Raw genomic sequence first — 14,870 nt, 5'->3', positions numbered from 1 at the left:
AAATCGTTGTTTTATCTGTCTGTACTTTACAGGATGTGTACATACAACTTAATATTCGTATTGAGAAATTCAAATTATTATTTAAAGTATTTTATGGTGTTAATCAAATAATTTCCGATAAATCTTACAGCTTAATATGGTAAACATTTTTGTAAGCACAACACATTTTGATACAGAGTAAAAATCAGATAAGTTTTGAAATTATCAGAATCAGTGTGTTTGGTTCACTAATTGAACTCGTTGCCTATATATAAACTAATAGTTATGACTGGATCATTGATCATTTTACAAGAATATTAGAAAATACCATTAAATATAAAGCTAAAGTTTTGATCTAACCATATTTAAAAGAAAGCACTTTTTCAATAAAAATACACAATTAATTGAACTATGATTTTGTATATAAAGTGTTAAAAGTGAAAATAAGATGTTAGAAAATAATAGAATTTCCCATTTATGGAATATAATATATATTGTTTCCAAAAAAAGGGAAAAGAAATACATTATTATCACCTACTTAAATTTAAAGAATTAATTTTCTTAATTTAAATTTTTCAAGCCATTGTATTTCGTCCTATCTTTGTGATGCAAAGAGATTACTAGCCGTAAAAAATATTCTAGTTTAAATTTAAACTTGATAGATTGTTTCTTAAGAGTTAATTGGTGGGTTTGTGTAAAATGGATGGTTCCACGAAAACACTTCTGGTAATTTGGCCCGTGCCGGATGATATGTAATTTGTTCGAGTCGATTCCTTTCTTAGAACCCGGACGAATAGAAATCTCGATGATCAATAAACTTAAGCATTGTTTTCCTGTGAATGAATACATCAAATAAACTACTGCAAATGTCAAATTTATGTATATTAAGCGATTTTAAACTCGTTATCTGTGTTGTAAGCTGAAATTGAAGGTTTGCTTACGGCGTGCATGATAGTTTTTTTTGTGTAAAGCGTAACGTATCTCCACAATTCACAGATACTTATATATATTTTCGTATGGACAGCTGCTAACAAATAACAATAAAGAATAAATGATTTCAAAACAACCGATAAAATATTATTGTAAGTCATTAAAAATATAAATCTATTTTTGATTAATTTTTGATCGTTCTCAATTATATTATATGTTAAATCTAGTTGGTATGTCTGCATGTAATTGTCCGTGCTTGCGTGAGTCGGCTTCATTGCCTATAATTAGGACTTCGAGCAAGGGCTACCGATAATTCGCCTGTTACGCTACTAGTGATGTCGATTTATCGATACCAAACACGACAGAAACAAGTCCATCATTAAGCACAGGTGTTGTATATATATATAAATATACGAAATACAAAATTTCATTCAGCTATCTTGATATCAAATTATAAAAATGGACTAACAACGGGCATAATATTGTGCAAGCAAAGTCGAGGAATTAACCGATTTTTTTTAATAGGTTATATCGATACTGTTCACATCACTACTGTACAATAAAATGCTACAGGCTGTATTGTATACATCTGGTCGACTGTTTAACATTTCTAGGTATCGATAGCCAGCGGGCAGCGTTAATTGAGACTTAATGGGTGTGGAATTTGTTTTGCTGTATTTCGGTACATATATATACATTTAAATAAATGCAATGTTACCTAATTGCGTATAGTCTTGCTCCCGGCTATCCAAATAAGCAGTTTCCGGGATAATACTTTTCCGGGATGATACTTTCCGATATAATCGAAATGAATTGGAGCGCCTAAATATGAAGCGTACAATTAAAGATATGAATTAAATACTGAAATGCAATATTATGTTATTAACCTAAAATATCTTTGAAATTTTAAGGGGAAAAAAAATAAATCAAAATTGACATTTTATTATTGTCAATGAAGTTTTGAATGTTTGAACCTATTTTAATAGGTACTTATTTTCGTTAAGTGAGATTGTCTTTATTCTCTTCTGATTTAATAGTGAATGGTTTAATAACCATGTCATTTGACATTTGAAGTAGAATATTGCAAAATTTTTAATAACTAACCATTTCCGATGTACTAATAAGTCAGATACGTTTTATTAAAGTGTATATGTTGCAAGTGGACATGACTAAATAAACGCTTGGAAGCAGATAGTTTCGTAATGGCAGGATGCATTTAAGTTTTTGCCGCGTACGAGAAAATCTTATGTTTCAGTAACGTATCTTTTAAAAAACATTTTGCAAATTAATAAGCGCATGACAATGTAACGATGTAAATGCAAATTGGGTGCTACTTGTTACATTGTAACCAAGAATTCGGTACAACGCACTTAAGAATAATTAAGGTGGGTCAAAAGTGTACTATTGTGCCATATACGAGTATTTTAATCAGTTATTGCGAGTATAAAAAATACGTAAAACAAAAAAATAACAAACTTTAAGGATAATTAATCGGTTTTACTTTCGAAATTCATTTCCATCGGTGTTAACATTTGCAACAACATCCTCTTATAATAAAATACGTAGGTTAAATTAAAAACAAATGACTAAATAGATTTTATATATTTAATGATTAACTTCATTTATCTATGATGATGTCAAGCAAAACTAATCGAATATAATAATCGAACACAGAGTATTAATAAAAATATTAATCATTCTGCTGTTGTAGGTATCTGTATTTCTTTGACCATACCTTTGTTTTATTCGATTCAAGTACCTACAATGAATTTCGTTATAATATTGCACAATTCACAAAATTATTGGGCGCGGCAAATGTCGAGGGGTGCACTGGTTGATAAGGGTAGTAGGGGTTGCGGATATCACTAATAGTTGCTTGTCACGATTCTAGAGAATGACGGCGCCTATAAAACGTTATAAAAGGTAGATTTTTCCAACCCCCCGCTCGTTTTTATATTCGTAAGTCACTTTTCCGAGGGGAAATGGACCCGTCACGATAAAGGCGTATATTTTTATAGTAATGATTATTTCGCCTGAAATAAATACTTCGGCCAATTTGTGGGTGTTGTAGGATAAATGAATATCCGTACTGATATACGTGTAGCAAGAAGTTTTCTTCGATTGTATCTTAGACCTGACGTGGTAGGCTGATCGCCAATTTCTTGCATTGCATTAGCACGGCTTCCTGTATGGTAGATACAATTATCGTGCCAGGCACCACCCTAAGTTATGCAATGTTTGTTGTTTGTTGCGAGGCAACGCTCCGTAGCGTACAAACAATAGTTGGAGCTGCTTTCGTTCTTGTGGGTATTGCGAATTAGATTAGTTTTTGATTGTACAGGATTTGCAAAATACGGCTTCAATTTGTTTTGACCTTTCAATGATGATTTCATTAATACCTACCTTTTACTCAAAAAAATTTTTTTTTAGAATTTATTTAAAAAAATAATTTAAGACGTTTGAAAATCTTAAGATCAATCATATGAAAATTTATTCAGTTTGAGCAATTTATGATGACATTAAACAAAATGGCGTCGTCTCTGCTGGTGTACAAGTATTTTATTAATTAATTATAAAACATATCAGTACTCGCCTTATAACCAATTAGAATTAGTACTCGTTTTGATAAAAATCGAAAGAATATTCATTACATTTTTTTGTAAGATATTAAATAATTTTTGAACATAGCATTTTGTTTTACAAAACTCAAAATCTTGAGTGAGTGTGTTTGTATATATGATTTTTATTAATTCTAGACTTTCTTTACAGGACCAATGGAGGCTTCATCATCGGACTATAGCGATGAGGAGGTGGGTGTGCTAGCCCGGGGTCAGAAGCTATGGGTTCGCGGAGTCAGATCTCATACCACATGCGCTGATATTGTACGAGCCTTACAGGATGCGCCTGAAGGTAATATATTATATTGTAGTATTATTCTGTTCTATTTATCAGTAATCTATCGATACCAACATAGTGGATACTCTATTTGAAATTATGTCTCGAGATATTCAATTTGGATGTAAATTAATTTTTGGATATTATAACTACACTTATGAGAAAGACTAGGTGAACTATAGTGACCCTAACATATTTGATGAGCCCTAAAAAAGAATGTGATAGATTCTTAAGCTGGTCTGTAGGAGAAAACCATTTTCAGGAAAATCGTAGAATGGGTACAGTCGTATATTACGGTCAAAAAGTTTTAATAGTTTGGTGAGGCTGGTTCTTATAAATGTTTTCTGGTTTCTAATTTGGTTCCTTCTTCAGGTGAAGGTATCAGCGACCATGGGGAGTGGGTTCTCGCGGAGAGGTGGCGTGGTGTCGAGCGACCTCTTCCACCAGATATTCCAGTTTTACACGTTTTAGCTGCTTGGGGCGATGCCAGGCATGAGGTTTGTCTATACATAATTTTATAGCCAAATGATTATTATTTTTCCCATGGTTTTTTCTATGAGACAATATTTATTTACGTTAGTATGGAATATTTCTTTACGGGGTAGGGCGCCACCGTGGCACAATGAACATCAACTCTCGATAAAAAAAAATGACAAAATATAATAGAAAAAGTGTCTTTTAAGTGATACTATATAAATGTGTACTGAGATACAGTGCTAAGGGAGCTGGTGAAAAGAAAAGACAGTGGAAACATTAGTACTAGAATCGTTAAAACTCGAACCGAATGTTTTTGATATTCACCTATAACTTGTTGATATCAAAGGCCTACTGAGATCATTTTCCTTCATATTTTGCGTCAACCTTAAGCAAGAATAGTGTGTGCGTAGTAGTGAAAATAAATCAGATAAAGAAATAAGAATAAAACAATTGCAAAATATCATAACTTAAACGATTGTTGTTTTTTGCAAAATTATCTTCAACAGTTCCAGCGTACCATATAACACAACGCCATCTGTTAGAACAACAGCGAACAACGTCAAAAATCATGGAGTTCCTAACATCAACATTTGGAGGCAATGAGTATTAGTAGTAGTCAATCGGTAAATAATTCACATATGCACCGCTAGAGGACATCACTTTAACCATAACAAAACAATTGATGGAAGAAGAAAAAGAAATATCTTATAATAATTTGGAAAAAAAAAATAATTTAATGGATTCAGCAATATTTCTCTATAAAACTGAGCTTCACCTACATCCAGCGGATAAAAAGATAGGAAAAAAAAGGAGAGAGATCACGTCCAACTGTTGAAACTTTCACTACACTAAGGATAAAAATTGAAATATTTAGGCAAAAAGGAGCGCTGAAGGATACGCAATACTATATGAAAGAAGACTTCTCTAAATATGTGCTTGAAAAAAGGAAAAAGTTACAGAAGCAACTGATATTAGAGAGTGAAAAGGGAAATATAAAAACCACAATATTATTGGGAGACTCTAACCCCAAGCTTGGAACCCCTAAAGATGAATATTAAGTTACTAAAACACACGGGTACGGCGAGAGAAACGAAAGAGGACGGAGACTGGTAGGAATTACACTCCAGCGCGAACCAATGATAATAAACACATGTTTTGAAACAAGGCAGAGCACAAGATGGACCTGGCGATACCCTTATGGACAATACAAAAACGAAATCCATTTAATCTTATCAAACCAACACGGAATATTCCAAAACATCGAGACGCTAAGTCTAACTACAATTCCGATAATAGATTAGTTAGATTAACAATAACACTAAACAAACAAAAAATATCCAAAGTCAAATTTATAAACAGCCAAATTAGCAAACTTAAGAGAGGAAAGGAAATAAGTAAGTTTAAAGAAAACCTAATATCACAGCTATCTCCAACTGTTCTACGAAAACACCATGAAATCATACTGCTACGACAGGAGAGAAAAGGCTTTCATTTTAAGCTTAAATTAAGCCCGCCCAAAGAGAGAAGGAAATAAACAACACAAAATACTAGTGGCAAGTACAGTAAGGCCACTAAAAAGAAGGAAGGAATTACAGAAAATTAAAGACAAATCACGAATACAAAAGAATGAATTGTCCGCACTATACCTATGTAGAGTAGTCAATAAGTATATAAAAGCAGACTACAAAAAAATATAGGAAAGACACATTAATTGAATTTGTAGATATTTTATTCATAGCTGTTTTCGAGTAAGTGTCGTTAGTAAGCTAACGATACCTACTTGAGCCACCTGAGATTCGCAGATGACGTAGCATTGATATCCAAGTTATCTCCCAAACCCTGAACCAAGGTAGTGAAAAAGAAGGACTACAGATGAATATTACAAAGACTAAAACAATGAGAAACAGCCTTAAAAGGCCAATAACAATAAAAAAAACCCTTGGAATACGTTGAAGATTATGTCTATCTGGGAAAAACCATAAGATGTTACAGGAAAAATCAAAATACAGAAATAGAGAAAAAATGAAACAAATTTTGGGGTCCCAGGGAAATTTTTAAAAGGGACTTACCACAAGTCTTTAAAACCAAAGTCATGAACTCAAGCCTCTTGCCATGTTTGACATATGGAAAACACTGCAATAAACGCTATAAAGTAGGCAAAAAAATTTAAGTGGGCAGGACATGTTGCCCGGTGGATATGTTAACTGACCATACATGGACCAAAAAAGTAACATTCTAGAATGGCCCACTAGGCAAAAGAACGAATGGTCGACCTATGATGACTACACGATGGGAAGACGACATTAAAGCGATAGCTAGTCCAAACTGGAGAAAAGCAGCTGAAGACAGACAAGTGGGCGTCATTCGAGGAGGCCCTCACCCACATTGAGGTTCTATGAGATTAAATAAAAAATATAATTAAAAATACTTTTATAAAAATACATAGACATGAGGATGTACATAGAATTAAGTAAAGAAAGATAAATTATACTAACATGGTTAAATTACATGAACTAGCAGTTAAATAGATTGTAAAGAAGTGTAAACTTTAAGTACGGGAAATAAATGGCTTTTTCTATTTTATTTATTTTATCTCGTCACAGGTGAGATTGTCTCTTCGAAGGTTATCTAGTGGTGGTGAAGAGGATTCGGGACGAGATAGCGACGGTGGAAGTCGAGCTCGTTCAAGACGAAGAAAAAAAGGAATTCGGGCCGCCACACCACCTCCAAGATCTAAAAGTGAGGATCCAGCAACCAGACTCGTCTCCGTTATACAGCATCAGAGTAGAACTATTCACCAACAGCTCGATAAGTTAAGGTAACTTCCCCACATGGGGTTATCCCAATAGAAATGTTAACGTGATATCAAACTTAAAATAACCTTTTAATTAAGCATTAACTATATAGCTTTAAATTGTCTAAAATCGACAGGCTTTTTAAGTGAATTTGATATCTTTAAATTTCGAATTAAATCTCCCGAAAAGACAAGTTTATATTCTATCTATAACTGAAATAATTTAATATTACTTTCATTAAAACAGTCCATTGCAATTTTACAGGGAACAAGAGAAACTCATCGATCACTTAGAAGACCAAACACACAAGACTAGGATGGAAAAACACGGAACGAACTACCTTCTTGAATCATATCTTCGTGATTTAGGAAGATGTAGCGAGCTCAATGACAGCCAGGCGGGTAACAGTGATAGCGGTGTCGGAGTCGGCAGCGGTACGCCACCGAGACGGCACACGAAACACAAGTCAAGACGAGAAAGACATCTCATGAGAGAACACTACTTTACAAAAGAACTCACAGACATATGCCAGATAAACTCCGATAGACTCCTGCAAACACCGAACGATACGGACTCAGATGCATCAGCGGACGAATTAACGAGGATAAGAGAGGAAATAGAGTTGTTAGAGAAACTGGCCATCATCAACAAGAGACTACATAGAGAAGAGGAACTTGTTGTGAGGTTGACTGCGAAGGTCAAACGCTATATGGATGAAAATAAGGCTAATAGCTGCGAGAATGTATCCCAAGTGACGATACTCATTGACAAGATCGAAGAAGAACTAGCAAAAACCACTCAAGAGATGCAAGACAATACGCTAGAGTTGGAAAGAGCTGACAAGGAAGTTGAATTCAGGATGAAGCTGATAGAGGAATTGACAATAGAACTGGAGAAAGAAGAGTTGCAGAACACGATACTAGAAAGACAATTGAACGAAGCGTCAAGCAGACAGCCCATTATTTTACAAGAGAGCTACATACCAGTTCTAGAGCAAGCTAGTAGCACTCCACCAGTGTTCACTTACAGCGGCAACGGCTACGTCCTCGATACTCTTGTGTGATACAAGATTTTATCCCAAAGATTGATTTACCATAGCTGTTTGAACCAACAACTTTCCAATCATCCAAAATTGTAAAATGGTGCTAATAAATAAGTTTTTTTTTTGTACATTTTAGCTATAAGAACATATTTATATACGGATCCAGATACCAAAAAACTTCGAACAAAACCACCAATCCCAATAATTATATAGAGCTAGTCAATATGATTTGTATAATAATTAATTTCTAATTGACACGTTAAAATCATTGTTAGAAAAAAAATAATATCGCTGCATATATGCGATGTTATAAAGGTATGTATTTAAATCGGTCCCATTGTCAGATACTCATCGGATATCATAGGCCATGAACATTTTTCATATAATCTAGTTTTAGTACATTTCTAAATAATCCAAAAATTTTATCTGTGTAAATTTTTACTGTTAAATAGTATATGTAAATACAGAAAAAAAAATATACATAACATATTTTTGAGTTTTATTCATTAAGCGATACATAGATAGAAAAACAAATAAGAAATTATTTTTTTCTTGCCTTGGCCAGTGCGTAGATCGTTTGGTTGATATACATAAAAAAAAAGGAGGAATAGTCTTAGTTTTTGAGATAATACTGTTTTAGGAGAGATTTTATAACCATCAATTAAAATAAAATATTTATAGTAGTCATATCACCTTTATTTTTAAATTTTTTCGTGTCCCTATTTTTCTGAGATTTTTTTTAAACTGTTACCTCTTCTTTGATGTATTTCGTGAGAACAAAATTATCATATACCAACACAGAACCTAAACACTGGCCAAGGCATATCTTTGCAGTATGAAAAAAATGGTAAGAAATGCAGAATGGATGCGAAGGCTTCACCGGATTTTGTCCCAGGCTCTTCTATTTCCGTCATCCGAGTATCTTCTCCATCTGCTACTACTTGAAGTCTGTCTGTGATTACTCCGTGTCCATAGCCATCTGAACAAAAAAAAAAACAGTTTTAATTTTTTCCTGAAATAAAGTATAAAGATATATGTTTTTGCAATCGTTTATCGAGTTAGGGAGTTCCTGCATCGGATTTTATGATACCAATAACAAAATTAATCGTACAAATAGATTTACAAATTATCTCAAAATAATTCCAGTTTAAGGTACACACGGTACTTCGAACACAATTGAATATATAGAAAAAGTGATGTGAATACAAATTAATTCGATAATAATTTAAAAAAAAACAGTGCTAAATTCAGTGCTAATTGTTTGAATGACTTTGGAAACTGTAAAACTCCTTCCTCATTTACGGTTCCTTTGGTATGGACTCCGTGGCGCAACGGTAGCGCGTCTGACTCCAGATCAGAAGGTTGCGTGTTCAAATCACGTCGGGGTCAATAAGATTTTTTTTTTTTTAAATTGATTAATCTTTTCGTACTGTTGGTATAATTTTTACATTACTTAAAAATTTAAAAAAGATATTACAATAATTTTCTCTGTAATCAAACAAAGACGCTTTACATTCTCAATAAACTCTACGAGACAACAATAAAACTATAAGGACGTAAAGCTTTATCTGGCCGGAGGTTCAGAGGTCGCTTGTCATTTAAACAGTTATCGATTGACTTGAGAAAGAAACGGACGCGAGATGAAGTTGTTGTTATATTTAAGTCTTATAACGAGTGCATTATGTCTGAATCTAGACTATTTAGATCCGTTGAAGTTACAGACAATATCTTCACCGGAAGTACAGAGACAAGCGGCGCTAGATGTTATAAATAGTTTACTCCGAAACCAGTACAGCTTCGTTGCGGTTGATGTCAATCCAATTCTATTCAACGATCACAAAGACGTATTCTCATTAAGAACTGACAATGGAAAACTCAATATAAGAGCGAGCAGTGGAGTTGCAGCGGTATGGGGTTTCAATTACTACTTGAAGAAGTACTGCAAGAGCCAAGTCGCCTGGCAAGTATCCCGCGTAGTTATACCCTCAACGATACCGGAAGCAGATGAGACCGTGATAGCCAATGACAGATTTAGATATTACCAAAACGTTTGCACGGCGTCGTACAGCTTTGTATGGTGGGATACGGAGGATTGGAAGCGCCACGTGACTTGGATGGCATTAAATGGCATTAATATGGCATTGGCTCCGGTAGCACAGGAGGCCGCCTGGACGAGGGTTTACAAACAGCTAGGAATGACCGATGACGAGATTAAGGAACACTTCACGGGGCCTGGTTTCCTCGCATGGCTTCGGATGGGAAATGTTCATGGTTGGGGAGGGCCACTTCCACAATCTTGGCATGACAGGCAGAAACAAATCCAAGAAGTTGTCACCGATTTGATGTTCAAGTTAGGTATGATACCGGTATTTCCAGCTTTCAATGGACACGTCCCGAAAGCATTTGAAAAAATATTCCCAAACACAACCTTCCATCCGGTGGAGACGTGGAACAAATTTGACGAAGACTACTGTTGCAATCTATTCGTAGACCCCAGGGAACCGGATTTTAAGATGATATCTAAAATGTTCATGAGAGAAATAACCGCAGGATTGGGCAGCAGTCACATATACACGGCGGATCCGTTCAACGAGATAAAAATACAACCCTGGTCCACATCATTGGTGGTAGAAACAGCTAAAGCCATATTTTCAAGTATCTCCGAGTATGACAAGGATGCCGTGTGGCTTGTACAGAACTGGATGTTCGTTCACAATCCCTTACTTTGGCCGTTGAAGAGAGTTAACAGCTTCTTAACATCTGTACCAAACGGTAGAATGCTTGTATTGGACCTTCAATCGGAACAGTGGCCACAATATGACTTATATCAAATGTATTACGGACAGCCGTTTATTTGGAGTATGCTACATAATTTCGGGGGTACTTTAGGTATGTTCGGTAATACTAAAACCATAAACAAGGACGTGTATGAAGTAAGGAAAAGGGAGAACAGTACTATGGTAGGGATAGGACTGACCCCGGAAGGTATAAACCAGAATTATGTTATCTACGATTTAATGTTAGAATCAGCTTGGCGCAAAGGACCCGTACCGGATCTCGAAGAATGGGTATCAGACTACGCAGAGAGGAGATACGGCTGCAATGCAACTTCCATAGGATGGAAATATCTGCTTAGGAGCGTCTATAATTTTACAGGTCTCAACAGAGTTAGAGGTAAATATGTAATGACTAGACGTCCCAGCTTTAACATCAGACCATGGGCGTGGTACAAAGGGCATGATTTATTCGAAGCGTTAAAGAACTTCGTCTATGTACAAAACCCAGCCTGTTCTACATCAGGTTTCTTACACGACTTGGTTGATGTCACCCGTCAAGCGTTGCAATACAAAATTGAACAGATCTATATGAACTTACAAAACGACAGATATTCCAACTACATGGTGTTCAACTACACCATATCTAGTTTCATAGATGCCATGACTGATATGCAAAATATATTAGCAACGAGCAGTGATTTCAAAATTACATCGTGGTTATCCAGCGCAAGGGCAGTCTCAAATCTACCTTTGGAATCATCACTGTATGATTTCAACGCGCGCAATCAAATAACCCTATGGGGTCCCAATGGGGAAATCAGTGATTATGCATGTAAACAATGGGCCGAACTTTTTAAGTACTACTACATACCAAGATGGTCGACATTTTTATCCATGGCATTAGATGCCAAGACAAGAAACGAACCTTTTGATGAAAAAGGAGCTCAGAGAGTAGTGAGGTCTTCGGTGGAAGAGAAATTCGCGAGCATCAATATAGACTACATACCGTCTGATAATCCACAACAACTCGCCCTAAATCTGTACCAAAAATGGTTCAGTGTATCAGGACACGTGGATTTACCTATGAGGATAATTAAACAGGATCCAAAGAAAAAGACAACATTGCCTGATACGGACACAGACGGCGAAGATTACAATGAAAACACCCCAACAGTTATTTTCTTGCACTCTACGACACCTAATTAGTATTCTATGTTATTAATGTATACATTGAAGTAATCTATACACCTATAAGAGAATTTATAAAAAATTGTTGATAAATCAATTGCATATTCAAATAAATGTATAAATAAATATTTGTATTTATTTTAGTAGTTAAAAATATCAATGTGTTATGTAGATAAGTCAATATATGTTTAGAATTTCAAAAACTATGATCTATAACATAAAACCCCATTCAATCCATTTATAGAAAGTAATAATAATAATTTAGTTGTACATCTTTCAGACATAAAACCTCCTTTCACTTGAAACTACTTGTTTTGTGCTACCTTTTAGGGAAAGGAATATATTTAAAGTTTTCGTTTACTTCTTCTATAAGAATGTGTCTTAACGAACACTATCATATCCAGCTGTCTTGTCCGTGATAAATGCAAAACTGTTCTACAAATGATAAACTATTGTACGAAAAAAAAAACTTTTTTAAGTATCCTAATTTGCATACCGAAATCACAGTATTCACAATTCATCAAACTTGCACTGGACAAAAAAATAATTAAACCTTTGATTTCGTAGATATTCATATAAAATAGTCTTGTTAAATCATTGACCATATCAAGATATGGCTGTGAGGAATTCATTACATGTACATGAGTATGGAAGCTCTTTATACCACTTCTGCACGTAGAGTATTTGCTATTACTTCTCGATATCGATATGAACACCTACCTGAGGTGCTGGTTCCCCCTCCCCCTCCGCTGGGCCCCCCGCGTCCCCCGTAGCACTGGCCCCGCCGCGACGTTCCTCTCCCTCCACCAGAGACAGGTAACGAGTCAGGTCGGGCTCTTCGGCAATCCTTAAAGGCGTATTGGGACCAACAATCGCAATGGATACATTCTGAAAGAGCACATACATTTAATCACTATTAAATAATTACTATCTCCTAAACATTATATATTTTATATTGTTTTTAATTTATTTTATAGGCCAGTGTTATTTTTGGTTCATATTTTTTTTTTTTTATTTAACAAATGAACTATTGCATTTATATTTCAGTAACTTATTGCGATTCGTTAGTTCTCATATCTAATTAACTTTGTTTTAAACAATCATAATTCTTGCAAGGTACAAAAAACTAAAGAAAAACATATAAAATTACTGTCTATTAATATAGCATGTGTAAAAATGTTTAAGTTAAAATATTTTTTTTTTTTATTGAAACTGTTACCTTGTTGTTGAGATCAACCTCATTTGGCAGTGTATCTCTTAAAGCTCTTAGGCCATGAGCTACGAGTTCATTCAGATCACAATCGAGGAATGTGTTAAGATGTTTCTCCAAGTAAGTTCTTGCGGATTGCGATCGTGCACCGATAGCCATGGCACGGCAGTCAAAGTAATTGGCCGAAGGACATGTCTGGTAGATATGAGGACCTTGATCCTGTAAATTAGATACAAGTGTTTAAGTAAGACAGCCTCGGTAAAACTAAATACTCAAGTAATTCATTTGATTTTGAGCCAAATTATGTCAATATAAACAGATAGAAGAAATCAAGTCTTCCATTATTAAATTTTTTATTAGCTATACATTTATCCAGACTTTTACATGTATGGTAGTACTACAATAAATATATATAAATCAACTCACATCATACCCAGCAACCAGCAGGCCAACTCCTAAAGGTCGCTTATCATACCGCTGGGTACATATCTGCATCTTGTTGCCAACAAGAGAAATTAACCTGCCAACCGGCATTGGTGCGTCATGAGCATATCGATGATTGAGGCATTCCGTCCTCATGAAACGGCTGGAAAGTGAATATAATATATAATTATGAATAGTAGGAATATACATTAAAAATACATATGTATCTTCTGACTATCGTTATCAATATTCATAATTTATATATAATAAAATGATTAACACTCAGATGTCCGGCTGTGGGAGATTGGAGAAGGATTTATGATCACGCTCTGTGGGAAGCTATGTCCATGACGATGATAAATTTATGTTACCTTAGCATTCTAGCATCAGCAGTCAATCCAGATATTGAAATACCAATATGATCATCAATAGGAATGATCTTCTTCTGATAAGCTGACAGTTCACTCACGGCCCGCTTGAGAGCTATTAGGACGGCAAATTGTTTATTCTTAAGTCCCACCGTGGCTGAGCCCAGTTTTACAGCTTCCATAGCGTACTCCACTTGATGGAGTCGACCCTGAGGGCTCCACACTGTGACATCACTGTCGTACTGGTTGCGGAACTGAAATTTTTTTAAGATGCGTGTTAGAAATGCATAAAATCATAATTAATAATGAAAACATATGTGTGAACATGGGCAGTATAAAAAATAAAGGTTTATATCAGTGTATACAATCACAACACGTTTAAAAAATTCTTTATTTGTTTAAGGTTACTAGTAAATCGTAGATGGTGTTAATAAATAACTGTAATTATAATTATTTAATACATGCGCCTTGTAAATAAATTAAGTGACTTCCAAATATATTTTAAATGTAAATCAAAAGTGTTAGTTATTAAATATGACGAAGCATTTTTTTCTTTTGAGCTTGCAATAAAAGTTAACAAAAATTTTAATATTCCAAGACAATTATAATTTTGAATTGAACAGCACTTACCATAATTATTTATCTTTGATTGGAAGAATAATAAAATAAAGGTATTTTTAATGTAAGAGAACCGGTAAGCTCAATGTAATTCAGTACAAGCTTGATGATATTTCAAAATGTCATTTTGACATTAAATTTATGATCTTTGACAAAATACAGACTATA

The 14,870-nt window shown here is 34.6% G+C and overlaps 3 protein-coding genes and 1 non-coding gene across 8 annotated transcripts in view; 3 read left to right on the top strand and 1 right to left on the bottom strand.

Moving 5' to 3' along the window:
• LOC116774231 (ras association domain-containing protein 10) overlaps positions 1 to 8,607 on the top strand; it is a 52,469-nt gene extending 43,862 nt beyond the window's left edge. For all 5 annotated transcript variants that reach the window (XM_061524831.1, XM_061524829.1, XM_061524832.1 and 2 more), the window contains 4 exons: positions 3,679 to 3,819; positions 4,177 to 4,301; positions 6,885 to 7,099; positions 7,341 to 8,607. In XM_061524831.1, the coding sequence (XP_061380815.1) occupies positions 3,684 to 3,819; positions 4,177 to 4,301; positions 6,885 to 7,099; positions 7,341 to 8,139 (1,275 nt within the window). In that variant the 5' untranslated portion in view covers positions 3,679 to 3,683 and the 3' untranslated portion in view covers positions 8,140 to 8,607. The remainder of the gene's footprint in view (positions 1 to 3,678; positions 3,820 to 4,176; positions 4,302 to 6,884; positions 7,100 to 7,340) is intronic.
• LOC116774232 (proteasome subunit alpha type-1-like) lies at positions 8,597 to 14,870 on the bottom strand. The gene is made up of 6 exons (XM_032666886.2): positions 14,715 to 14,870; positions 14,088 to 14,338; positions 13,720 to 13,879; positions 13,303 to 13,512; positions 12,804 to 12,971; positions 8,597 to 9,097 (listed from the first exon to the last, which is right to left on the bottom strand). Exons 1-6 carry the CDS (start codon positions 14,715 to 14,717, stop codon positions 9,077 to 9,079), a joined length of 813 nt encoding a protein of 270 aa, XP_032522777.2. The 5' UTR covers positions 14,718 to 14,870; the 3' UTR covers positions 8,597 to 9,076.
• On the top strand, positions 9,436 to 9,507 carry Trnaw-cca (transfer RNA tryptophan (anticodon CCA)). Its single transcript has one exon. It is a non-coding gene; the product is annotated as a tRNA-Trp (tRNA).
• On the top strand, positions 9,711 to 12,203 carry LOC116774230 (alpha-N-acetylglucosaminidase). Its single transcript, XM_032666879.2, has one exon. It carries the CDS (start codon positions 9,759 to 9,761, stop codon positions 12,099 to 12,101), a length of 2,343 nt encoding a protein of 780 aa, XP_032522770.2. The 5' UTR covers positions 9,711 to 9,758; the 3' UTR covers positions 12,102 to 12,203.

This window comes from Danaus plexippus, chromosome 26 (assembly GCF_018135715.1).
Source record: "Danaus plexippus chromosome 26, MEX_DaPlex, whole genome shotgun sequence".
NCBI classification, from domain to species: domain Eukaryota; kingdom Metazoa; phylum Arthropoda; class Insecta; order Lepidoptera; family Nymphalidae; genus Danaus; species Danaus plexippus.
Note: the sequence above shows the minus strand (reverse complement) of the source record. Positions and strands in the feature narration are given on the sequence as shown.